Source organism: Erythrolamprus reginae, chromosome 2, assembly GCF_031021105.1.
Source record: "Erythrolamprus reginae isolate rEryReg1 chromosome 2, rEryReg1.hap1, whole genome shotgun sequence".
In the NCBI taxonomy this organism is placed as follows: Eukaryota; Metazoa; Chordata; class Lepidosauria; order Squamata; family Dipsadidae; genus Erythrolamprus; species Erythrolamprus reginae.
Window position 1 is genome coordinate 334,007,955 of NC_091951.1, and position 27,225 is coordinate 334,035,179.

The window sequence follows — 27,225 nt, forward strand, 5'->3', positions numbered from 1 at the left end:
TGTGCCCCCTTGTTCTTGTGCTCACTTTCCTATTAAAAATACTTCCCTCCTGAACCTTATTTAACCCTTTAACATATTTAAATGTTTCGATTATGTCCCCCAAAGACATGCAAAGACAAAAGATCTCAAACCGATCTCAACCTTAGGAGATATTTCTCATCAGATATCCAAGTGAGCGAGAAATTCCTCTTACCCGTCCAATTTTCCTATGATCCCGGTTCTTTGCTTCTTCTTGGAACTTCTCCCATTCTTTCAGCATCTTAGCATCAGGGAAGGAGATGCCATAAATCCTTTGCAAGGTTTCCATATCAGACTTTCCTTCCCAATAGGTAGAAGAATTCTGGAGTTATAGAAAAGATTCAGTAACAAATAGTGTCATAAAACAATTTTAAGTAATTACAGATTTCATTTACATATTCAGTCTGTTTAAACATATGCATTTGCTACACTTCAGAAATAATTTAGGATAAATCTTATGATGTGCCAATCTCTTAAATAACACTTTGATGAAAGGGAACATGAAGACAGCTACGTGCAACAATAAACACATCTACCACCCCACCCCATGAACTTATGAATTCATAAAATATCGATCGATGACAAACTAAATGACATACAAAAAAGTAAGAGAACAAGATGGACTTGTTACAGAAACTCTGCTATCAAGTCGCTATAACCAAGTGTCAACAACATGGCTGACAATTTAGTCCTCTATGTAAAGTTTAGATAGAAATTCTAGAAATTTTATAAAGAAGGGATAGAAACCAATTCCATTATATAGGAAAATTTAATACAAAATAGTTTCATGAAGATATAGAATAAGTTAGAAATATAGTTTATTTCTTTGGTCTAATACGAACAAATGTATGTATTGAATATATTACTTAAACTTTCTTTATTGTCTTTAGCTATGATCCCCTTTATAATGCACTATAGATGTTTATATTATATTTGTTTGTTCCTTTTCTTTCTTTTTCCTTTTTTCCTTAGTTGTTGTTTGTACTTCTTTTTTAATGTATGTAATTAGTAAAGACTATTTTTTTAAAAAAAAATAAACACATCTACTAAGAAAATATTTCTCAAACCTATTTGTGGAATATTTTAAAATACAGTACTTTTTTAAAAAATTACAGCTGAAAAAAGCAAAAAACAACACAGGGGCTCAACTTATTCCCATAAAGGACCTGCTGATTTCAATGAAAGCAAAGTATTCCAAGGCATTTTAAAAGTTAAATAGTTCTTCTTGATTTCACTAAGAGAGGCAGATGTTCTAAAAACATTTTTTTGCACTGCAGTTGTTCCAAACTAAATGCCAATAATTCTAAGTTTAAACCAAATCAATGCATCTTCCTATGGAAGTTTTGACTAGATTTTAAAAACTCAACCAGATAAATTGCCCCAAAGCTCTCGTCATGAGAATCTAGCCACATATACTATAATTACAGGATGAAATTTAATTTCTTACCTTATGTATTTTTAAGGCTTTTATTTTCCCAGTATGTCTGACATGGGGCCCTCTACAAAGATCAATCAAAGGGCCACACCTAAAAGATAATGATATGGTTCAGTTTCTTGAAATTGTCTCATAAGACACTGACTTTATATTTTTTTTCTAAAAGGAAAGTAAATGAGCAGCAATCAATCAGCCTCTAATAATATCAAGACTGACATTCTTATAAAATAAAACAGTAGATTGCTGCAGATCAGGGGTTTCTTTGGAACTATGCCCTCCTGCCCAAAAAACAGAGAAAGGTAAATGATCAGACAATATCCTGAGGGATCGCAGCAGTGTTTCTCAACTATAACAGTTTTAAGAGATGTGGACTAGAATTCCCATTGCTGGCTGGGGAATTCTGGGAGTTGAAGTCCACATATCGTAAAGTTACCATGTTACAATACACTGGATTAAGGTATGTAATGGTAATTGGCCATATTTTATATAGTGGTATTATGACTGGGTAGATACTCCATGGTAGGTATTTTGTGAAAGGGTCTATAATATACTTTCCAAATTACAAGTGGGAACATTTAAAAACAAACAAACTGGGGACTCTACATTTAGTAATAGAAAATCCAGGCTAGGTGGGTGTTTGCCTTTTGTTTTACCTGTATACAGTGGTAGTTGGAGTGGTGACTTTTTCATTTAAGATCCGACACTTGAATTTATTGTACTGTTTGAAAAGACATTTTTTAAAAAAAATAGAATTAATGTTAATTTTAAGATACAATTTCTTGATGGTGAAGCAAACATTTTTCTATCTACCCATAAGAAATGTGTCTTGCTATTCTTTGAAAAATAGCCAATTGCATCTGAGCTTTCCACAAAACTTTCACTATGAATTTAATCATGCATTTCTTCTTGTATTCCCTTTATATTCCAAAGATTAGGAAACCATAAGACTCTCACTTAACATCTCAGAATCCTATGAGACAGCATTATTAGGGGTAGTCCTTGACATACCACTGTAATGGAACCTATCGATTATGGCCATACATCGTTAAAACCCACCTCTGCCATCAGGCATGGGGGAACTGAGATATTCTTTCCCCCTAGGCCTTTACAATTCATGCATGGTATGTTTCTGTATATGGATGTTTGGTTTTACAATAAGGGTTTTTAGTTGTTTTAGTACAGTATTGGATTTTTACATTCTGTTTTTATCACTGTTGTTAGCTCCCCTGAGTCGACAGAAAGGGGTGGCATACAAATCCAATAAATGAAATAAATAAATAAATAAATAAATAAACTGAATCATAAAAATCAGTTGAATTGTGTCATATGATTAAAGGTGTTGCAAAAGTACCTAACTGCTCCTTTAGTAACTAGAAGTTGGCACGAGAGCATATTTTAGGGTCTACCTTAAACATTTCAAGTAAAGTTTCCTTCTTAATTTCCAGTCGCTCAAAAACTTGTTTCTCTTTCACGATTTTCTTGCACAAGGATTCAATGGCAGGGAAGTCATTGCTGGATACACCCCTGAAACAAACAAAGATGGATCAATATCAATTGTGCTTATTGTTGACTGACCTCTGGGTTTGAGTTTTTTGTTTGCTTCTTATACAGTCATCACTAAAAGCAAATGGCCAGATCAATGCGGGCTGCCCTGCACTGAAGGGCAAAGTAGAAAGAAAATTTATTATTTTATTTATTTATTTATTAATCAGATTTGTATGCCGCCCCTCTCCGCAGACTCGGGGCGGCTCACAGCAATAATAATACAATGTAAACAAATCTAATATTTAAGCTAATTTAAAAACCCCAATTTAGAAACCAATCATACATACTAGCATACCATGCATAAATTTTATAAGCCTAGGGGGAGGGAAAGTGTCAATTCCCCCATGCCTGACGACAGAGGTGGGTTTTAAGGAGCTTACGAAAGGCTAGGAGGGTGGGGGCAACTCTGATATCTGGGGGGAGCTGGTTCCAAAGGGTCGGGGCCGCCACAGAGAAGGCTCTTACCCTGGGCCCCGCCAACCGACATTGTTTAGTTGACGGGACCCGGAGAAGGCCAACTCTATGGGACCTAACTGGTCGCTGGGATTCGTGCGGCAGAAGGCGGTCCCGGAGATATTCTGGTCCGGTGCCATGAAGGGCTTTATAGGTCATAACCAACACTTTGAATTGTGACCGGAAACTGATTGGCAACCAATGCAGACTGCGGAGTGTTGGTGTAACATGGGCATATTTAGGAAAGCCCATGATAGCTCTCGCAGCTGCATTCTGCACGATCTGAAGTTTCCGAACACTCTTCAAAGGTAGCCCCATGTAGAGAGTGTTACAGTAGTCGAGCCTCGAGGTGATGAGGGCATGAGTGACTGTGAGCAGTGACTCCCGGTCCAAATAGGGCCGCAACTGGTGCACCAGGCGAACCTGGGCAAACTTTTAGTTTGAAAAGCTCCATCAACAAAACAACAGTGTATATTTTATTTTACACCTTTTACAGGCAATATCTGGCAAAAACCCCAGAAACAATAAACTTTGCAGGTAAAAGTTTTATGACCATTTAGTAGGAGCTGAAATCCTTATTAAACGCCCCGCGCAGAAAAACGGAGTCAAAGTCATCAAAAAGATGCAGAAATAAACTCACAGTAGTTCAAGGAATCCCCTTATAATAATTGTTCTCAACCAGGGGTAGGGACCCCTTTGGGGGTCAAACGACCGTTTTACAGGGGTCGCCTAAGACCATGGGTTCCGTGGGCATGGCTTGGTGGACGTGGCAGGGAATGGTTACTGCAAAAAATTTCCTCCAAATCAGATGAAACTCGGGAGGCAGAGAATAGATGGAGGGGGGCTCAGTCAGAGGTGGTATTTACCAGTTCTCAGAACTACTCAAAATTTCCTGGGTTCAGTTCTGGAGACCTCCCCTACAAAAAGATATTGACAAAATTGAACGGGTCCAAAGACGGGCTACAAGAATGGTGGAAGGTCTTAAGCATAAAATGTATGAGGAAAGACTTAATGAACTCAATCTGTATAGTCTGGAGGACAGAAGGAAAAGGGGGGACATGATCGAAACATTTAAATATGTTAAAGGGTTAAATAAGGTCCAGGAGGGAAGTGTTTTTAATAGGAAAGTGAACACAAGAACAAGGGAACACAATCTGAAGTTAGTTGGGGGGGAAATCAAAAGCAACATGAGAAGATATTATTTTACTGAAAGAGTAGTAGATCCTTGGAACAAACTTCTAGCAGATGTGGTAGATAAATCCACAGTAACTGAATTTAAACGTGCCTGGGATAAACATATATCCATCCTAAGATAAAATACAGAAAATGGTATAAGGGCAGACTAGATGGACCATGAAGTCTTTTTCTGCAGTCAATGTTTCTATGTTTCCGCTACCAATTCTGCAAAACTGGTCAGAACCTACTGAATTTTACTTCTGCCTATTGTGGTCATAAATCAAGGACTATCTGTCATTACATCCTAATTTCATTCAGACAGGAAATTGGGATTTACATTTTTCTCCTTGTATAGATACACAAATACACACAGAGAGAGAGAGAGAGATTGAATTTGAAGGAAATAACTTTTACTTTTATTATATTTTATTTGTTCTGTGATTTTTCTCCCTCTGAGTTTATTCCTACTTTCGTTTTCTCTTCTTCAATGATGGGTGGTGAGCTTTTTTGGGAAATCATGTGGTCACCTACTGTGTATACAGTACATTTCTGTGGTGATCAGATTGTATCTCAATGCAATAAAATATATTTTATTTCCTTGTTCCGGTTAGAATCATTCCGATCTTTTATTTTTACTCATTCAAAAGTTTTAGATGCCGCTAAGGTCTCTGGACCAAACTGAGAGATGTTTTAATTGCAATTTTAAGCAATGCTAAATATATTGCAGTAACATGGATGGTTTAAAACAGGGGTAGGCAAAGTTGGTTGCTAAGCACGAGTGTTGTTAAATGAGTTTCACCACATTTTACTATTGACCATGCCCACTCTGTCATCTGACCACCAACCATGCCCACCCGGTCACCTGACCATCCAGCACACTAAATGAGTCCCCTGACCCCCAAGCCACGCCCTCTGAAGCCACACCCACAGAACTGATAAGGAAAATTTTTAGATTTCACCCCTGCTTGGAGATCTTTTAGTCCAGCCCCCTGCTTAGGCAGGAAACCCTACCTCACTTCAGACAAATGGTTATCCAACATCTTCTTTAAAACTTCCAGTGTTGGAGAAGAAACCAACATTTACTTCTGGTTTATGGTAAAAAATCCACTCTAGAAAATGGATTCTGTTAGATCAGGTACACCAAGCTGGACACGTTGTAGTTAAATTGGTTTTATTAACAATTTATTAATTTATTTATTAACTTGAATGGCAGCAAGTGATTGCTAACAGGTTGGGTAGAAAAAGAAAACACACCTTAAAATAAGGGCACTATATGTATATAACACAAGAACAGGTTTTTTCCGAACGCCATCACTCTACTAAACAAATAATTCCCTCAACACTGTCAGACTTTCTACTAAATTTGCACTTCTATTCTACTAGTTTTTCTCATCATTCCTATCTCCCATTTCCTCCCATGTTGACTGTATGACTGTAACTTGTTGCTTATATCCTAAGATTTTTATTAATATTGCTTCTTCATTGCTTATTTGACCCCTATGACAATCATTAAGTGTCGTACCACATGATTCTTGACAAATGTATCTTTTTATTTTATGTACGCTGAAAGCATATGCACCAAGACAAATTCCTTGTGTGTCCAATCACACTTGGCCAATACAATTCTATTCTGTTCTGTTCTATTCTATTCTATTCTATGTATATATATAGCTAAAAAAACATTTGACATATATATATATAGTGCCGTTATTTTAGGGTGCATTTTTTATGCTACCCAACCTGTTAGCAATCACTTGCTGCCATTCCAGTTAATAAATAAATTAATAATTAATAATAATTTTTATATATATATATATATATATATATACACACACAGTGATCCCTCGATTAGCACGGTCTCGATTAGCGCGAAACGCTGCAACGCGGTTTTTCAAAAAATATTACTTAAAAAAATAAAATATTAAAAAATAAAAAATAAGTCCACGCTAGTTCTCTCTCTCTTTCTCTCCCTGTTGCCGGCGTGGTATATGAGAGAGAAAGAGAGAGGCAGAGGTCGGGCGCATTACCAGGAGGTGGAGGCGGCGTGGGGACGCTGGGTGCCGGGGACACCGAGGAGGGGGTGGACGTCAACTGCGGGCGGGAGGAAAGCGAATGCCACGGGGCTGGGCTCGGCTCCCCCCTCGGCTCCCCCCCTTACCAGCCCCGCCGCGGAAGGCTCCATTCTGTTCCCTGAATGGAGACCGCCGGCCGCTCAATCGGGCCGGCAGGGAACAGAATGGAGCCTTCCGCGGCGGGGCTGGTAAGGGGGGGAGCCGAGGGGGGAGCCGAGCCCAGCCCCGTGGCATTCGCTTTCCTCCCGCCCGCAGCCGACTGATCGTGGGCTCCTTCGCAACCTCGGAGAGCTTCCTGGTTTTCGTGAGCTTTCATGCCCTGGAAGCTCTCCGAGGTTGCGAAGGAGCCCACAATCAGTCTCGGGTGCGGGTGGGAGGAAGGCGAATCCCCCGTGGGCTCCGTTACATCTTCCGCTGCCAGCCAGGCCATGCTGGCGGCAGCGGAACAATCGCTGGCTGTCAACTTTTCTTTTTAAAACTGGGCAGGAGCTGACTTGCCTCCCCAGTGCTAAAAAGAAAAGTTGACAGCCAGCGCTGCGACTGACGGAATGCTGAGCCTCCCGTTTTCTCTCCCCCCCCTCGCCCCTTCGCCTCCCTGTGTTCCTAGGAGAAGTGCTGGGGATTGAGGCAAGACAGACCTTCTGCTCCTCACCAGCACTTCTCCTAGGAACAAAGGGGGGCGAAGGGGCGAGGGGGCGGAGAGAGAACGGGAAGCTCAGCATTCCGTCAGCCGCAGCGCTGGCTGTCAACTTTTCTTTTTAAAACTGGGCAGGAGCTGACTTGCCTCCCCAGTGCTAAAAAGAAAAGTTGACAGCCAGCGCTGCGACTGACGGAATGCTGAGCCTCCCGTTCTCCCCCCCCCCACCTCGCCCCTTCCGGTTTCGGCGTTCGGCAACGGAGTCCGGCGCTGGGGCCATGCGGGGGCCGCTCATCCAGGGGGGGCGTGGACTGGCAAGCGGCAAGCGGCAAGTGATCTTGGGGTTTCCCCTTTGCCTGGGCGGCGGGAAGACCAAGGGAAGGTTCCTTCAGCCGCCCAACACCTGATCCGCTCCGCAGCGCGGCAACGGGGAAACCCCATCTTCGGCTCCTCGCTGCTTCCGCGCTGCGGAGCAGATCAGCTGTTGGGCGGCTGAAGGAACCTTCCCTTGGTCTTCCCCGCCGCCCACACGCAAACTCCACCATCTGCGCATGTGCGGCCATGAAAAAAATGGCGCACATGCGCAGATGGTGTTTTTACTTCCGCATCCAGTATAACGCGGAAATCGGTTAGCGCGGGAGGTCTTGGAACGTAACCCCCGCGCTAACCGAGGGATCACTGTATATATATATATATATACAGTGGTACCTCAAGATACGAACCCCTCGTCTTACGAACAACTCGTGATACGAACCCGGGGTTCAGAAAAAAATTGCCTCTTCTTACGATCTTTTTTCGAGTTACGAACGCCAAACCCGAACTTCCGGGTTCGGCGTTCAGAGGCTCCTGGGAAGCCGCCCGGCTGTTTTAAAAGGTGACTGCCGGGCTGGGGGGCTTCCCAGCACCCCCCCAACCCCGAACCCGGAAGTTTGGCAAAAGTTCGGGGTTCGGGCGGGGTGCTTGGAAGCCCCCCAGCCCGGCGGTCACATTTTAAAATAGCCGGGCGGCTTCCCAGGAGCCTCCGAACGCCGAAAGCGGAAGTTCGGGTTTGGCGTTCGGCTTCGGGAGGCTCCTGGAAAGCCATGTCTTTAACTCGGCTCTGCTACGTACATTTTCCCTGCAGTTGATCCAAGCACTGCAAGGGAAGGAACGAACTGAAATGCGAGTCAGGAGTCCTGGAAACGTAACAATAAGGGGGTTGGTGGAATAATCATTGGGAATGAGGTGTCCTGGAAGTTGGGATACAGGCTCTCCCAGCCTCCTCATTCCCCCCCCCCCCCCCGTTTCTTCAAGGCTTCCCCTCTCGTGCGCAAGGGAAAGCAAGGGGTGGGAAATGCGAGTCAGGAGTCCTGGAAACGTAACAATAAGGGGGCTGGTGGAATAATCATTGAGAATGGGGTGTCCTGGAAGTTGGGATACAGGCTCTCCCAGCCTCCTCATTCCCCCCCCCCCCCCGTTTCTTCAAGGCTTCCCCTCTCGTGTGCAAGGGAAAGCAAGGGGTGGGAAATGCGAGTCAGGAGTCCTGGAAACGTAACAATAAGGGGGCTGGTCGAATAATCATTGAGAATGGGGTGTCCTGGAAGTTGGGATACAGGCTCTCCCAGCCTCCTCATCCCCCCCCCCCGTTTCTTCAAGGCTTCCCCTCTCGTGCGCAAGGGAAAGCAAGGGGTGGGAAATGCGAGTCAGGATTCCTGGAAACGTAACAATAAGGGGGCTGGTGGAATAATCATTGGGAATGGGGTGTCCTGGAAGTTGGGATACAGGCTCTCCCAGCCTCCTCATTCCCCCCCCTTTCTTTAAGTTTTCTTTATTAGATTTGTATGCCGCCCCTCTCCTTAGACTCCTTAAAGAAACGAGGGAGGGGGGGAATGAGGAGGCTGGGAGAGCCTGTATCCCAACTTCCAGGACACCCCATTCCCAATGATTATTCCACCAGCCCCCTTTTTGTTACGTTTCCAGGACTCCTGACTCGCATTTCCCACCCCTTGCTTTCCCTTGCACACGAGATGAGAAGCCTTAAAGAAACGGGGAGGGGGGGGGATGAGGAGGCTGGGAGAGTCTGCATCCCAACTTCCAGGACACCCCATTCCCAATGATTATTCCACCAGCCCCCTTTTTGTTACGTTTCCAGGACTCCTGACTCGCATTTCCCACCCCTTGCTTTCCCTTGCACACGAGAGGGGAAGCCTTAAAGAAACGGGGGGGGGGGATGAGGAGGCTGGGAGAGCCTGCATCCCAACTTCCAGGACACCCCATTCCCAATGATTATTCCACCAGCCCCCTTTTTGTTACGTTTCCAGGACTCCTGACTCGCATTTCCCACCCCTTGCTTTCCCTTGCACACGAGATGAGAAGCCTTAAAGAAACGGGGGGGGGGGGATGAGGAGGCTGGGAGAGCCTGCATCCCAACTTCCAGGACACCCCATTCCCAATGATTATTCCACCAGCCCCCTTTTTGTTACGTTTCCAGGACTCCTGACTCGCATTTCCCACCCCTTGCTTTCCCTTGCACACGAGAGGGGAAGCCTTAAAGAAACGGGGGGGGGGGGGGGGGATGAGGAGGCTGGGAGAGCCTGTATCCCAACTTCCAGGACACCCCATTCCCAATGATTATTCCACCAGCCCCCTTTTTGTTACGTTTCCAGGACTCCTGACTCGCATTTCCCACCCCTTGCTTTCCCTTGCACACGAGATGAGAAGCCTTAAAGAAACGGGGGGGGGGGAATGAGGAGGCTGGGAGAGCCTGCATCCCAACTTCCAGGACACCCCATTCCCAATGATTATTCCACCAGCCCCCTTTTTGTTACGTTTCCAGGACTCCTGACTCGCATTTCCCACCCCTTGCTTTCCCTTGCACACAAGATGAGAAGCCTTAAAGAAACGGGGGGGGGGGATGAGGAGGCTGGGAGAGCCTGCATCCCAACTTCCAGGACACCCCATTCCCAATGATTATTCCACCAGCCCCCTTTTTGTTACGTTTCCAGGACTCCTGACTCGCATTTCCCACCCCTTGCTTTCCCTTGCGCACGAGAGGGGAAGCCTTAAAGAAACGGGGGGGGGGGGATGAGGAGGCTGGGAGAGCCTGCATCCCAACTTCCAGGACACCCCATTCCCAATGATTATTCCACCAGCCCCCTTTTTGTTACGTTTCCAGGACTCCTGACTCGCATTTCCCACCCCTTGCTTTCCCTTGCACACGAGAGGGGAAGCCTTAAAGAAACGGGGGGGGGGATGAGGAGGCTGGGAGAGCCTGCATCCCAACTTCCAGGACACCCCATTCCCAATGATTATTCCACCAGCCCCCTTTTTGTTACGTTTCCAGGACTCCTGACTCGCATTTCCCACCCCTTGCTTTCCCTTGCACACGAGATGAGAAGCCTTAAAGAAACGGGGGGGGGGGGGGATGAGGAGGCTGGGAGAGCCTGCATCCCAACTTCCAGGACACCCCATTCCCAATGATTATTCCACCAGCCCCCTTTTTGTTACGTTTCCAGGACTCCTGACTCGCATTTCCCACCCCTTGCTTTCCCTTGCACACGAGAGGGGAAGCCTTAAAGAAACGGGGGGGGGGGGGATGAGGAGGCTGGGAGAGCCTGTATCCCAACTTCCAGGACACCCCATTCCCAATGATTATTCCACCAGCCCCCTTTTTGTTACGTTTCCAGGACTCCTGACTCGCATTTCCCACCCCTTGCTTTCCCTTGCACACGAGATGAGAAGCCTTAAAGAAACGGGGGGGGGGGGGGGGAATGAGGAGGCTGGGAGAGCCTGCATCCCAACTTCCAGGACACCCCATTCCCAATGATTATTCCACCAGCCCCCTTTTTGTTACGTTTCCAGGACTCCTGACTCGCATTTCCCACCCCTTGCTTTCCCTTGCACACAAGATGAGAAGCCTTAAAGAAACGGGGGGGGGGGGATGAGGAGGCTGGGAGAGCCTGCATCCCAACTTCCAGGACACCCCATTCCCAATGATTATTCCACCAGCCCCCTTTTTGTTACGTTTCCAGGACTCCTGACTCGCATTTCCCACCCCTTGCTTTCCCTTGCGCACGAGAGGGGAAGCCTTAAAGAAACGGGGGGGGGGGGATGAGGAGGCTGGGAGAGCCTGCATCCCAACTTCCAGGACACCCCATTCCCAATGATTATTCCACCAGCCCCCTTTTTGTTACGTTTCCAGGACTCCTGACTCGCATTTCAGTTCGTTCCTTCCCTGCCAGCGCTTGGATCAACTGCAGAGAAAATGTATTGTAGCAGAGATGAGAGGAGGGTAGGAGAGCCAGCCACCCCTTGCCCTCCCTTGCCAGAGATGGGGGCAGCCTTAAAGAAACGGGGGGATTAGGAGGCTGTGAGTGCCCGTATCTCAACTTCCTCGTGAAGTTTTCAGGGCACTAAACAACCACGCAGCCCCAAACCTGATGGAAGAAATGTGCCCCCCTGCTATCCTCAGAGCCCCCAGCGCTCCAGTTTTCCTCTTCTTTAGTTGACAGATTGACCTCTCTCTATACCGCGTCTCCATTGCCTGCGCTTCGCTGAGGACCGGAGCTCAGAGGCTTGGTCCCCCTGAGCAAAGGGGAAGGAAAAGAACCTCCCCCTGTTCTCTACCGGCATTCAGGGACCCATACACACACAGCAGAGTGAGAGCCAGGGAGCCTTGTCTGAAGCCGAAGCTCCGGATTCCCCTTTGCTGCCACCTCCGAAAACACTTTCAAGGAGGGTGTAAGCCCTGCCGGCTGACAAGCTGCGAGGCAGCTTCCCACGTGTGTTAATCACCCACAAAGCTCCATACGCAGCCTCTGCTGTGTCCCCCTTCCCTCCTCCCCCTGTCCCCAAACAAGGATCAGAATGCCGGTTGTCATAAGGCAAAAGGGGCGAGTTTTGGACTTGCACGCATTATTCGCTTTTTCATTGATTCCTATGGGAAACATTGTTTCATCTTACGAACTTTTCACCTTACGAACCTTGTCCCAGAACCAATTAAGTTCGTAAGACGGGGTTCCACTGTATATATATATACTGTATTTGTTTTCGTAAATTTTCACGGGTATATGTATGTAGATTGTTCTGAGTTCGGGTTTTGCCCTGTGTAAACATGCAAAATATTACACAGGGCAAAACCCTATGCGACGTTTCGGCGAAATCACATTCACCATCTTCAGGCTGAGGTTCCAACCTTTGTGTTGTTGTATATATATATATATATATATATCGAGAGAGAGAGAGAGAGAGAGAGAGAGAGAGAGGGAGGGAGCTTACCCATCATCAAGGAACATATCATAGTAAAATCCATTCTCTATTGGTGGGCCATAACACAAGCAACCACCATATATTCTTTCCATGGCTTCGCCCATTATGTGAGCAGTAGAATGCCAGTACACCTAATAGAAGGGGAAAAAACCAAAGAGAACAGATCAGACCTGTATTTGTAGACTCCAATAATGCTATGTTGTCAAATTTAAGTCTGCCGACATAATTTCCTACCACCCTGAGACATTCACGAACTACACAGGTCTACACAAATATTTTTTGTAATCATCGCAGTCGACTTTGTACTTTTCTGGACCATTTTTTTGTTCGGATTTCATAAATGTATATAATTTTTCTGTAGCAGGTATAGTTTCTACGGAGCATCATCATTATTATAAAGTATAAGAAATATACTGGTGACATCAAGAAAACAGTATCAGACTATATTATAGTTTAATGTTAATATTACATCTAATATTTTAAAGTGTTATCCTGTTGCTTTTTGACTTGTTGTAAGCCGCCTAGAGCCACCTCTGGGTGAGATGGGCAGCATATACATTTCTTAGATAAATAAACAGTACAAATTCATGTTTATTATCTTTGGCAACGTTAAGATGTACAGTATATACTTTAATTCCCAGAATTCCTCAGACAGCATGAGTTGGGAGTTTGAAATCCACAAACTTTGAAGTTGCCAAAGGCGAGAAGCATTGGTATGAATCTTACCAGTTTTTTGCAAAAGCAAAAAAATAAGATGGTGACATGTTTTAGCGACCCAGGCCACCAAGTTACTACCGGTTCCATAAAACCATGAGGAACCTGTTGTGGTTGGCTCTGGCCCAGCTCCTGCCCCAGGGAATGTGGAGATGGATGCAGGGGAAACTTCAATATGTCATAGGCCTGTTTTATTGCCGACAGAGTCAGGTAGTTCAATTTCCTCGGACGAAGAAGAAGGTGGGAGTGACTTGGAAGAGGGGGGCTTGGCACATAGCCCAGGAAGTCAAGCTCCATTATCTTTGGTCGATTCAGATGCGGAAGTCTTGGACCCACGCAGGCGCAGAGTAATGCGTAGAAGAGACCAATTGAGGGCATATTACAGGAGATAAGAGAGGCCACCTGTGTTTGGGTGGGGCTCCAGAAATTAGTGCTGCTGATATAAATAGCAGCGTGTGGGTTTGGCCGTTGTGGAAGATTATCTGATCGCTATTCTTCAGGACTGCCTTGCTGTCTCCAGACTTTGTTGATTTTTCACGACTTTGAAACCAAAGCAGAGCAAAGTGTGTGTGTGTGTTTCACTTCATGGAAGAAGAAGGGCTGTGGCGTTACTTCACAGCTGCAAGCTAAATACTTAAGGACTTATTAAGGGAATTGTACAGACTACCAGGTTGTTTTGGGACGAGTGCTCTTTGCAATACAAAAAGAGTGCTTAGTTTATTTTGAATTTTGTGATAAGGAAAATTGTTTTGAATTTTCAAATGTGAAATTTGTACCCTTGAATTTTCGGGAGGCTCATACCAGAGAGTCCAGCCGAACAGAACCTACCTCTAATGCCCACCAAATGATAACCCTTCCTTCTTTAGACTTCAATAACACCTAAAGTTCTCCTTCTCCTATTAGTACTACAAACATTGATATGCTGTTTATTTACTGTATAGTCTGCTTTCAATCAGGTTTGAGGCTTGATTCAATATCTGAAACTAAATCTTTGGGGGAGACCACATAGGTAGATGGTCATATAGAAGTACCCCCCAGAGATCTTTCCATCCAAATACAAACTAGGACTGGCTTAGCTTCCAATCCTAGTAAAGCTAGCAAGGTGCTCCCACCTGCTGAGGATGTTCCTTTAATACAACTGATATGATGACTTACTGCTTGAGCTTCTTCATCATCAAACTTGAGTAATTCCAAAGTACAGTCTCTCTCCAGAGGACGATCAAGATCCCAAACCATTTTATCCACTCGAGCAATAACAGTGTTGTCAGCTAAACCTTGACTAAAAGAGCAAAAAAAAATAGTCACGTTAGTACATATTTACACAATTTTTTATTGTTTGTTTATTCTCAATGGCAGCAGGGGGAAAAAAATCCCCAAACTCATTTTCATTATTTAAATATTATTTTACAAGGTAGTATATATATATACACCCTGATGTCAGGGAATTATTAATGTGTATTTTGGGGTGTATCTTTTTCTAGTACAAAGGTATTTTTGGAATAATGCAATGAGTCAAATGTTTAATGTTTGTTTAATGTTTAACAAGATTTGTATGCCGCCCAACTCCAGGGGAGTTTTGAAAATTTTATTTTTGAAACAAATAATAAGTATCTTATCTGGAATTTATCAGAACAGGACTACTCGCTTCATTGGATGTCACAAACAGGCAAGGTGAAAAATGGCAACAAACGCCCTAACACGAATACCAGGCAACACCCTGCCATGAAAAATAGTGAGGGGTGTATTTTTACTAAGGTCCAGGGACACTTAGAGCAGAGGTCCCCAAACCCTGGTCTGTGGATTGGCACCAGGCCAACAAACGATCCATGCAAATTGCGGGATGCAGGCGGCTCGCGAAGCCACACCCATCTGGACCATGGAAAAAACTTTTTCTATGGAACTGCTCCAGTTTGGGAACTGGTGCTCAAAATGTTGGGCCCTACTTAGAGTATATAGAAGTCTCCCTTTTGGTCTATTACTCTGATCAATGGTTTTAAAGGCTAAGTTTGAATGTCATTTTGCATGTCTGTGACATCTGACGAGATGAGCAGTCCTATTACGATAAATTCCAAATAATATACAGTGTTCCCTCGACTTTCGCGGGTTCGAACTTCGCGAATAGCCTATACCACGGTTTTTCAAAAAATATTAATTAAAAAATACTTCACGGTTTTTTTCCTATACCATGGTTTTTCCCACCCGATAACATCATATGTCATCGCCAAACTAATAATTTTTGCAAATAAATAACAAAAAAAATAATTATTGTTAATAAATAATTATGTTTATAAATACCAGGATCACTAAGTGTCTTATTCAATGGTGAGTACCAGTAATAATGGTGAGTAAATGGTTGTTAAGGGAATGGGAAATGGTAATTTAGGGGTTTAAAGTGTTAAGGGATGGCTTGTGATACTGTCCATAGCCAAAAATGGTGTACTGTATTTACTTCCGCATCTCTACTTTGCGGAAATTCGACTTTCGCGGGCAGTCTCGGAACGAATCCTCCGCGGAAATCGAGAGAACACTGTACTCACGATTTGACAACTTTTTAAAAATCAAAACAATTCCTAAAATACAAATGACAACAAATAGGCCTGAACTCTTAACTTTGATGAGTAAATTTTACTGGGACTCAACACTGGCTATGTGTCTGATTTCAGATTAAATTGGAAAGGACAATAACTAATGCTGAAGTATAAAATAAAATACACAAACACAAAGCAACATCTGGACTATATATACTTTTTTTCTTTTTGGCAACACCTAATTCACAGGCTTTTGTCCCATTTCTGACCGCTTTTTAACTATAAGGTCAGAAATGTCCACATGGCATCTACAGGATTAGAAAACAACATACTGTATATATTTTTTTAAAAATTATATAGTTGTCTTATTTAAATGTTTTTCCCCTCAAAATATTTTCCGAACTGTAAAAAGTAGCACAGAAAATGTAGATCTTGTATTAAAATTGCACCACTGTGTTACATTTAAATGAAAAAACACAAACATCGGTTTATTCCTGTGTACAGCATGTAGAAAAGTCATTAAGCTGTTCCCTCAATACAGACAAATGGAGTGCTATAAAGAATGACTGAGAAGAACATAGTTAGGATGTGATTAAAGATTAAATTATTATTATTATTATTATTATTATTATTATTATTATTATTATTATTATTATTTATTAGATTTGTATGCCGCCCCTCTCCGCAGACTCGGGGCGGCTCACAACAGTGATAAAAAACAATATGTATTGACAAATCTAATAATTTAAAATCTAAAATAGCAATTGTACATTTAAAAAATCTAGAAACAAGGAACCCCAATTAAAAAAACATACATACAGTCATATCATGCACTAAAACTACATAGGCAGGGGGAGATGTCTCAGTTCCCCCACGCTTGACGACAGAGGTGGGTTTTGAGGAGTTTACGAAAGGCAGGGAGGGTAGGGGCAGTTCTAATCTCTGGAGGGAGCTGATTCCATAGGGTCGGAGCCACCACAGAGAAGGCTCTTCCCCTGGGTCCCACCAGACAACATTGTTTAGTCCAGTGAATTTCAACCTTTTTTGAGCTGCGGCACATTTTTTACATTTACAAAATCCTGGGGCACACCACCAACCAAAATGACACTCTAAGACAGTACATATTATACATATTGCCCCCCCCCCCTTGTGTGTGTGTGTGTGTATACACACTTGAACCATTTTCAAAAACAGGTGAGGGCTGGGGGGGGTTTCTCTCTTATTCTTTGGGTGCTTTTTATCATATGCTTTAAATCAAGAGTCACTTCTCTCTCTCTTTCTCTCTCTTTCCTCTCATTCTCTGCCTCAATCATTTTCTCTTTTTTTCTCACATTTCTCTCTCCCTCTCCTCTTTCTTTCTTTCTCTCTCTCTTGCTTTCTTTCTCTCTCACACACAAACTCTCTCTCTTGCTTTCTTTCTCTCTTTCTCTCTCCCCTCGCTCTCTCTTGCTTTCTCTCTCTCTCGCTTGCTTTCTTTTTCTCTCTCTCTTTCTTTCTCTTTTTTGTTTCTTTCTCTTTCTCTCTTTCTCTCTCCCCTCTTGCGGCACACCTGACCATGTTCCACGGCACACTAGTGTGCCACAGCACACTGGTTGAAAAACACTGGTTTAGTCGACAGGACCCGGAGAAGGCCAACTCTGTGGGACCTGACCGGTCGCTGGGATTCGTGCGGCAGAAGGCGGTCTCGCAGGTATCCTGGTCCGGTGCCATGAAGGGCTTTATAGGTAATAACCAACACTTTGAATTGTGACCGGAAACTGATCGGCAACCAGTGCAGACTGCACATATCTATGAACTATAAACGCACTGTGAATTTTCAAAAGGTTAAAATATACCTGATTCCACAGGCAACTTGGTATGGTGTAGTCTTCCAAGATTCAGCATCGATTTGTTTGCCATCAGGTAAGGTCACCTTAATGGGCTGGCTGTCTTTAGCAGCTCTCTCTGCCTGAAGAGCATCATTTTCTGCTTTAAGTTTATGGTATATTTCCAAGCGTTGGTTAATATAGGCAGGCCATGGACTCAGCTGCATGGGATGAAGACAGGTAAAGAAAAATGAATACCATGTTTTTTGGAGTATAAAACACACCAGAGTATAAGACGAACCTTAGCTTTTGGGGAGAAAAATAGGGAAAAGAATCTGCTTAGCAGATATTCATCTGGCTAGCATCCTTAGTCTTGCCAGTTTTAGCACATTATTTTATCCCCTGGTTAGGGCTTTTAAAAAACCTTATTTGGAGAGAGCAACAATGAAAGAGCTTGCAAGCCAGTAAGAGCTGGGAACATACTACGCCCTGGTCAGACCACATCTGGAGTATTGCATCCAGTTCTGGTCACCACACTTCAAAAGAGACATTGAAACTCTGGAGAAGGTGCAGAAAAGAGCAACCAAAATGATTAGGGGACTTGAAACCAAGACTTACGAAGAGAGATTGCGGGAACTGGGCATGGATAGCCTAGGGAAAAGGAGGGGCAGAGGGGACATGATAGCTGTATACAGATATATGATGGGTTGCCACAGAGAGGAGGGGGCCATTCTATTTTCCAGAGCTGGACGAGGAACAATGGCTGGAAGCTGACCAAGGAGAGAGTCAACCTAGAAGTAAGGAAGAACTTCCTGACAGTCAGAGCGATCAACCAGTGGAACAACCTGCCTGCGGAGGTTGTGAACTCCCCAACTCTGGACACTTTCAAGAGGAGATTGGACTGCCACTTGGCTGGGGTGCTTTAGGATTCCTGCTCAGGCAGGGGGTTGGACTTGATGACCTGCATGGTCCCTTTCAACTCTAACAATAAATAAGTAAATAAATAAAATTGTTAACACCCGGTTAGGGCTGGAAAGAAACATGCGGAGCAAGTAGAGCAAGAAAAACCCTGCAAAGACTTAGTGCTTGGAAAACATTCTTCTCAGAGAGTAACAATGAAAGAACTTGCAAGCTGGTAAAAGCTGGGAACATCGTTAGCACCAGGTTAGGGCTGGAAAGAAACATTTGGATCAAGTTAAGAATAATGAAACAATCCTGCAAAGACTTAGAGCTTGGAAAACATTCTTAGCAGACAGTAACAATGAAAGAACCTGCAAGATAAGAGCTGGGAAGATGGTTAGCACCTAGTTAGGGCTGGGGGGGGAAAGCTTTGAAAAAAGCTGCATTCAGAGTATTTATTTTATTTATTTATTTATTGGATTTGTATGCCGCCCCGCTCCGAGAACTCGGGGCGGCTATATAGTGGTACCTCATGATACGAACCCCTCGTGATATGAACCCCTCATGATACGAACCCAGGGTTCGGAAAATTTTTGCCTCTTCTTATGAATTTTTTTCAGCTTACGAACCCACCGCAGATCACAAAATGGCGCTCCACTGAGCGCCACCGCCCGGCTGTCCCCTTTTAAAACAGCCAGGGGGCTTCTCGTCGTTCTCCCGAACCCGAACTTTTCGGGTTCGGGAGGCTGCTGAGAAGCGCCGCCGCCTGGCTGTCACCTTCTGAAACAGCCGGGGGGCTTCTCGACGTTCTCCTGAACGCCGAACCTGGAAGTTCGGGTTCCGGAGGCCAACGAGAAGCGCCCGGCTGTTTTAAAAGGTGACATCTGGGCGGCGGCGCCCAGCGGAGTACCATTTTGCGATCTGTGGTGGGAGCGCCATTTTTGCGATCAGCGGCGGCGTTTTCGGCCGATCTGGAGGCTGGAAAAGAGGTGGGGAATCCCAATAGGGAATTCCATGGGCAGAGCTTTGATGTCACAAAGACGTCCTTCCTGGAGGCCACATTTCCCATATCTTCTTTGGCAGTCTAAAGAATTTTATATATCACTAAAAGAATATTTGTAGTTGGGGTTGAAATGAGGGGGTCCCTGGTGCTCTCTGAGTTTGGTTGTTGTCTCACAGAAGTTTCAGTACCAAACTAGGTAACATCACCAGTGCACCTAGAGTTTGGGTAATGCAACGACTGCAGGAAAACAACTCAAGCTAAGAGAGCACCAAGGAGCCTTCAATTTTTTATATCCCTCTTTTGGGGGGGGCCCAAAAGAGAGAACTTTCAGTAAGTTTGAACGAAATCTTGAAGTTCGTGATACTGGTTTACAACCATAAAATATTTGATTTGAAAAATTTTCATGAAGAAATAAACCTCAAGAATGAATAACCTCTCCACCCAAAAGCTCTAAAATGACTAACGGTGTCACTGAGTGCAGTGAACACAGAATGCTGAAGAATTCTTAAAAGATAACTATAAAATTGGTGGGTGCTTAGAACAGAAACACCCAAATGAGCAACTTCTCAAAAATGATCTCATGCACGGTGCATAAAACGTTTCAAAAGTGTTAAATGCACTAAAGACATTGAGTATTAATATGAATGTTTATTTCTATCCACTAAAGCAACCATTCTTTAATTGGCAAACACATCCATCAGCTAGAAATCTTTGCAAAGCACAATCCCACATCGACTTAGAATTAGCTGTTTTAACTACCAGTAAATAAATCGTCTGTACTGATAAGCACAAATTGCTAAGTAGCAAATGTTGGAGCGAGTCTTCAATTTTATGTGCAATATTTCCAGATTTCCTAAATATATTCAGTCATCTAATGATAGAAACAAATTTTGGGACTTATTGTTTTGATCCAAGGCTGTTTTCACATAGAATCTAATAATCCCCCAGAGACGTATGTTTAGCAAAAGAAAGGATCTGTGTATTTATATGAATAGACTTGTACAAATTAGGGCATGAAGACCTATTTATGTACAGGAAGTCCTCATTTAATGGTTGCCTTGTTTAGCAACCATTTGCAGTTACAACAGTGATGAAAAAGAAACTTTGCAACCAATCCTTGCATTAGTGACCTTTACAGGTCTGAAAAATAAAGGAATCCTGAAGTAGGATCATAAGTATAGTTGCTGTGCTTAACAATCAAGTTATCAATCCCAGCTGCCATTGCTAAAACCAAGACTACCTATACAGGTATCTTTCTTTCTTTCTTTCTTTCTTTCTTTCTTTTATTTTATTTTATTTTATTTATTTTGTCCAATACACAATACATATTGAAGAGAATAGACAGTATTATATATAAAGAAAATATATAAAAGTAGAGGAGAAGATATATGAAAGGAAGAAAATATATATGAGATAAGGAGAGACAATTGGACAGGGGACGAAAGGCAGGCTAGTACACTTATGTACGCCCCTTACTGACCTCTTAGGAACCTGGAGAGGTCAATCGTGGAGAGTCTAAGGGAGAAATGTTAGGGGTTAGGGGTTGACACAATTGAGTCCGGTAATGAGTTCCACGCTTCGACAACTCGATTGCTAAAGTCATATTTTTTGCAGTCAAGCTTGGAGCGATTAATATTAAGTTTGAATTTGTTGTGTGCTCTTGTGTTGTTGCGGTTGAAGCTGAAGTAGTCATTGACAGGCAGGACATTGCAGCATATGATTTTGTGGGCAATACTTAGATCGTGTTTTAGGCGACGTAGTTCTAAGCTTTCTAGACCTAGGATTGATGGTCTGCTTTTGTAGGGCTTTCTGTTTCGAGTGGAGGAGTGAAGGGCTCTTCTGGTGAAATATCTTTGGACATTTTCAAGGGTGCTGATGTCTGAGATGTGGTATGGGTTCCAGACAGATGAGCTGTATTCAAGGATGGGTCTGGCAAAAGTTTTGTAGGCTCTGGTGAGTAGTGTGAGATTGCCAGAGCAGAAGCTGCGTAGGATCAGGTTAACCACTCTAGAAGCCTTTTTGGCGATATTGTTGCAGTGGGCTTTAGCACTTAGTAAGGGTCTTAAGATACAGTAAGTTTAGGCAGTTATCACTGGGGAAGGAGGAAGAAAACAGCAGGAAAAATTTTACTTGCTTTTTATTGTTTTGAATTGAAGACAAAATCATGAGCAGAAAAAGTAGATGTGTAAGTATAATATTTAATGAATTCAGGACATTTATGTTTCTAAATTTTCAAGGCCCAAATATTAGTGACTATATAATATTTAATGCATGTGTTAAATAAAGATAAGACGAACCTCAGAGCGACTGCTATCACCAGTTCCTTCCATATTTTTCTTCTCCCCGGGAATTTTCTTCTTCCCAACAATCTAAAACAACAAATGAAAGTGATCAAGTCACATAATTCAAAGTCTTCATAAATCAGGTCCCTGTTCAAAAACACAAAGAACTTCAAGGAATTTTTTTTTACTAATGAAATGAGCAGTATAAGTGCATGCTAACGAATATAAAATCTTAGTATGTCAATTAGCTAGAGAAAAAGACACTCATTGCAGATATGAATGTGCAGTTATCACTTTTAAGAAGTCTAAAGAAAGTGTCCAAGTTAATTCTAATCATGGCATCAGTCAGAAACTCATGTAGAAAAAGATTTTGTATATTGAAGTACAGTACTGAGATTTTGTATATTGAAGTACTGAGATTTTGTATATTGAAGTACTGAGATTTTGTATATTGAAGTACTGAGATTTTGTATATTGAAATACTAAGATTTTGTATATTGAAGTACTGTACTGAGATTTTGTAAATCTCAATAACAAATCTGAGGGTTAAAATTGTGTCCTGATTTTTAATCTTGACATAAAGATTACTAGAATGATATCTCAACTATCACATTTGAATTTCCCTTGTTCTAACATAAATAAAAGAATATCTAGAGATGGGTCTTGAAATCTTTTGAGTATTTAAGGTGATGTAAATGAGATTCAGATGAATCTAACTCTGAACCAAAGTATAAAAATGGGAAGTTTTGGGGACATATGGTGGGTTACACTTTAATATAATTCTGAGAGGAGATAGGGAATTGAGAGGCAAACCTTTCTATATGTGTGTGCAACACCAACAACACACAAAAGGGTCAAAGGCAGTTCAGCCTGATTGTGATTGCATATTTAGACATCTCCAAGTCAAAATAATGTAAAATAAAGAAAGATATGGAAGTGAAATAGCCCCAAAAGGAGGAACTGGATTAGACCAGTTATGATATTGCAATAAGCTAGGGCTAGGCCAAGGAAAAGCGAAACTGACCCACTGATGAACTATTCTTGGTGTCTCTAACTTCTTAAGAAGGGGACAGGAAGTTATTGAAACTGATAACCAAAGTTGGTTTGAAAGTATTTTGCAATTCAGCCAATGAAAAAACCCAACGTAAGTAGCTGATGCAACTTTTGTACTGAACATGAATAATCAACTCCAACACAACTAGAAATAAATTATCTGACTTATCTGACATGATGGCAGGAGAGTGGTTCTATTTTTAGCCACCCCTTCAACATTTCATATATATACAGTATATGCTAGTTCAAAACCCAGTGAGGGTATGGCTAGCTGATGAGGCCAGAATATATATAACATAACATGTTTTTGTTGAAACATATACAGTATGTATACATATACATATCTATATGTATACATATGTACGTATGTGTGTGTGTGTATGTGTATATATGTGTGTGTACATGTGTATATGTGTGTGTGTGTAACATTTTAGCTGAATTTGAAAATTAAGGGAGACTAGAATAGATCTATTTCGGCCTTGTTCTGACCTCATCAGCTAGCCATACCCTCACTGGGTTTTGAACTAGCATGGCTAAAAATAGAGCCACTATATGTGTGTGTGTGTGTGTGTGTGTGTGTGTGTGTGTGTGTACACATACACACAATGCCCAACTCCCTAAGGACTTAGGGCAGCTCATAACAAAAAACAAACATGAATCAGTAGTATAAAAACATTTCAGTTTAAAATAATTGCAGCCACCCATTCATTCATGGGCCGACCTTACTATTAAAAACTGGAAGTTATATTTGAATGATATAGGAAATGAGATATAGTTCTGACCCTGATTTACAGGTCATATTAACTCTCATCTTAGGATGTTAATGGGATTTAAATGGGGAAGAAGAAGAGGACAGATCAGTTTTTTCCGTTCATGTTTTAAACCATCTGTGTTACTGCAATATATTTAGCATTGCCTAAAATTGCAATTAAAACATCTCTTACTTTGGTCCTGAGACTTTAGCAGCATCTAAAACTTTTGAATGAGTAAAAATAAAAGATCGGAATGATTCTAATCGGAACAAGGAAATAAAATATATTTTATTGCATTGAGATACAATCTGATCACCATGGAACTGTATACACAATAGATGACCACATGATTTCCCCAAAAAGCTCACCACCCATCATTGAAGAAGAGAAAATGAAAGTAGCGATTAGCTCATAGGAAGAAAAATCACAGAATAAATAAAATAAGAAAAAAATAAAAGTTCTTTCCCTTGATTTCAATCTCTCTTTCTCTTTCTTTTCTTACTCTCTCTTTCTCTTTTTCTTTCTCTTTCTTTCTTTTTTTCTTTCTTTCTTCTTCCTTCCTTTGCATTTCTATGCCGCCCAACTCCCAAGGGACTCTGGACAGCTATCAATCATTTTTTTTAATTTTTTTTATTTTGTCCAATACACAATACATATTGAAGAGAATAGACATGAAGTATTACAGTACAGTATATATAAAGAGAAGATATAAAAATAGAGAAGATATATGAAGGAAGAAAAGATATATGATATATGAGATAAGGAGACAATTGGACAGTTGGAGATAAAGAGAGACAATTTCAATCATTTGAAATGCTGTTTGATGATGATGATGATGATGATGATGATGATAATAATAATAATAATAATAGAAACATAGAAACATAGAAGACTGACGGCAGAAAAAGACCTCTTGGTCCATCTAGTCTGCCCTTTTACTATTTCCTGTATTTTATCTTAGGATGGATATATGTTTATCCCAGGCATGTTTAAATTCAGTTACTGTGGATCTCCCAACCACGTCTGCTGGAAGTTTGTTCCAAGGATCTACTACTCTTTCAGTAAAATAATATTTTCTCATGTTGCCTTTGATCTTTCCCCCAACTAACTTCAGATTGTGTCCCCTTGTTCTTGTGTTCACTTTCCTGTTAAAAACACTTCCCTCCTGAACCCTATTTAACCCTTTAACATATTTAAATGTTTCGATCATGTCCCCCCTTTTCCTTCTGTCTTCCAGACTATACAGATTGAGTTCATTCAGTCTTTCCTGATACGTTTTATACTTAAAAAAAAAAAAACGTAATAATAATAATAATAATAATAATAATAATAATAATAATATACGTAAGATACCTAAAAACCTCACCACCCATCACCCGGGAAGAGAACGAAAGTACTGTTAAGAATTAAAACTGAAAGGGAGAAAAACAAAATAATATTTCTTTCAATCCATTTCATTTAGACGCGGGTTTCAGCAGGCCAGCAGACACGGGATCTCCCCATCTGTCTCACCTGCCTGATTTTTGAGCAGACTTATGGGAGTTGTAATCCTGCACACTGCGAGGTCGGGAGCAAGGGAAGGCGAAGAAGCCAAGCGATCCTAGGAAAAGTCGCGCCACCGCTCCTTTTTTTAACCCAACCGGCGTGGGCGCCTTTTTTGGAGAGCCGGCGCGCTCTGAAAACCCAAATGAAGCCGACCGCTCGGGCAGCCCCGAGAGGAGCCGGGAAAGCGAAGCCGGGCCCGGGGAAAGAGGAGGCGCGGGGGCTGCTGCTTACCTGCTCCTCGGCCGCTTCCATCCCTCAGCCTGTTCGCAGGACCACTGTCTGTCAAGCGTGCCCGGGTAGCAGCAAGGAAGCGCTGTCCGCCCGGCTGATGCAACGAGGTGCGCCGGATTGTGCGCAGCTCTCCGCCCCTCGGCGCCCGAGAGAGACGGCCCTGCCTCTGGGCGGAGTTTCGGGCGGTGCCAGGCCGACGCCGGGTGGATGGGCCTGGCCTCAGCGGCTCGAGGCAAGGCCGGAAAAACCCGTGTGGATCCCCACCCCGCCTCGGATGCATAGGAGTGGCGTTCCCAGGATCCGCGAGCGCGCCGGCAGCGCTTTTCTGGGTTGCGCTTCTGGCTCCTCTGGCGGGCGCCGGGTTGGCGCTTTCCCGTGGCTGAAGATTGAGAGCGGGCCAACATGCCCGGTTGCATACTGGGAATACACGAGCGCGTAAGCTAAATGTAAACCGCTCTAAAGTCGACTGCAGAAAATACGACTTCAGTAATAGAGTGATCAATGCCTGGAATGCACTAGCGCAGTGTTTCCCAACCTTGGCAACTTGAAGAGATCTGGACTTCAACTCCCAGAATTCCCCAGCCAGCATCTGGATGGGGAATTCTGGGAGTTGAAGTCCGGATATCTTCAAGTTGCCAAGGTTGGGAAACACTGGTCTAGAGCCATGATGGCAACCCTATGGCTGGGGAATTCTGGGAGTTGAAGTCCAGATCTCTTCAAGTTGCCAAGGTTGGGAAACACTGCACTAGCGGACTCTGGTTTCTTCCCCAACCCCTCCAAAACTTTAACTTTAGATTTTATTTATTTATTTATTTATTGGACTTTTATGCTGCGTCTCTCCGAGGATTCAGGGCAGCTCACAACATATAATAAAACAATACATAACATTTCAGGTCCAATTAATTAAATACAGAATCAAAAACCCTAAAAAGCCAGTCATTCCCATTCAATCAGTTTCTCTCAGTCCATGCATCAGCCAAGGGCAAGAATCTAATGGCCCCATAAGTGAGTTTTGAGACCCTTGCGGAAGGCAAGCAGGGTGAGGGCAGTATGGATCTCCAGGGGGAGTTGATGCCAGAGGGCCGGGCCCCCCACAGAGAAGGCTCTTCCCCTACGCCCTGCCAACCGGCATTGTCTTGTTGACGGGACCTGGAGAAGGCCGATTCTGCAGGACGTAACTGGTCACTGAGACTCATGCGGCAGGAGGTGATCCCATAGGTATTCTGGCCCGATGCCATGTAGGGCTTTATAGGCCATAACTTGTTACAGATTATCTACAGTCGACCTTTCCCCATTTCTAAGAGGTCTGTAAGGAGTGTGCATAAGCGCACCATTGTGCCTACCGTTCCTGTCCTACAGTCCTATTCTCCTTTTTTATCATTACTTTTTATTTATGTTTATTCAAATTACTATCCTATACATGTTTGACAAATAAATAAGTAAATAAAATAGCAATTTCGAAGTGGAAATAAAGAAAGTGGGAGCACATACAGGTGGTTCTCAATTTTACAACCACAACCGAGCCCGAGCTTTATGTGGCTAAAGGAGATGTTGGTGAAGTGAGTTTGGCCGCCATTTTACGACTTTTCTCACCACCTTTGTTAAGTGAAGTTGCTGCATTGTTCGCTTAATAAACCAAGTGGTCAAGTGAATCTGGCTTCCCTGTTGACTTTGCTTGTCAGAAGGTTCCAAAAAGAGATCACGTGACCCTGGACACTGCCAACAGTGGGACGTACACAGGTGGGCAGCCACTTACTGCAGTACCAGGACAGACCTCAGCAGCCAATGTGGGCACACGCTCCCGACACCTCTCACATGCCCTGTGCGAG

At 43.0% G+C, this 27,225-nt stretch overlaps 1 protein-coding gene across 1 annotated transcript in view; it reads right to left on the reverse strand.

Annotated features, from left to right (window-relative positions):
• Positions 1-25,571, reverse strand: part of TARS1 (threonyl-tRNA synthetase 1) — a 46,731-nt gene extending 21,160 nt beyond the window's left edge. Inside the window, exons 1-9 of the mRNA XM_070743486.1 lie at positions 25,397-25,571; positions 21,831-21,902; positions 17,661-17,851; positions 14,453-14,576; positions 12,593-12,714; positions 2,860-2,977; positions 2,107-2,171; positions 1,466-1,544; positions 194-340 (exon numbers count right to left, since the gene is read on the reverse strand). Coding sequence (XP_070599587.1) covers positions 194-340; positions 1,466-1,544; positions 2,107-2,171; positions 2,860-2,977; positions 12,593-12,714; positions 14,453-14,576; positions 17,661-17,851; positions 21,831-21,902; positions 25,397-25,417 — 939 coding nt within the window. The 5' untranslated portion in view covers positions 25,418-25,571. The remainder of the gene's footprint in view (positions 1-193; positions 341-1,465; positions 1,545-2,106; positions 2,172-2,859; positions 2,978-12,592; positions 12,715-14,452; positions 14,577-17,660; positions 17,852-21,830; positions 21,903-25,396) is intronic.
• Positions 25,572-27,225: the final 1,654 nt, after the last annotated feature.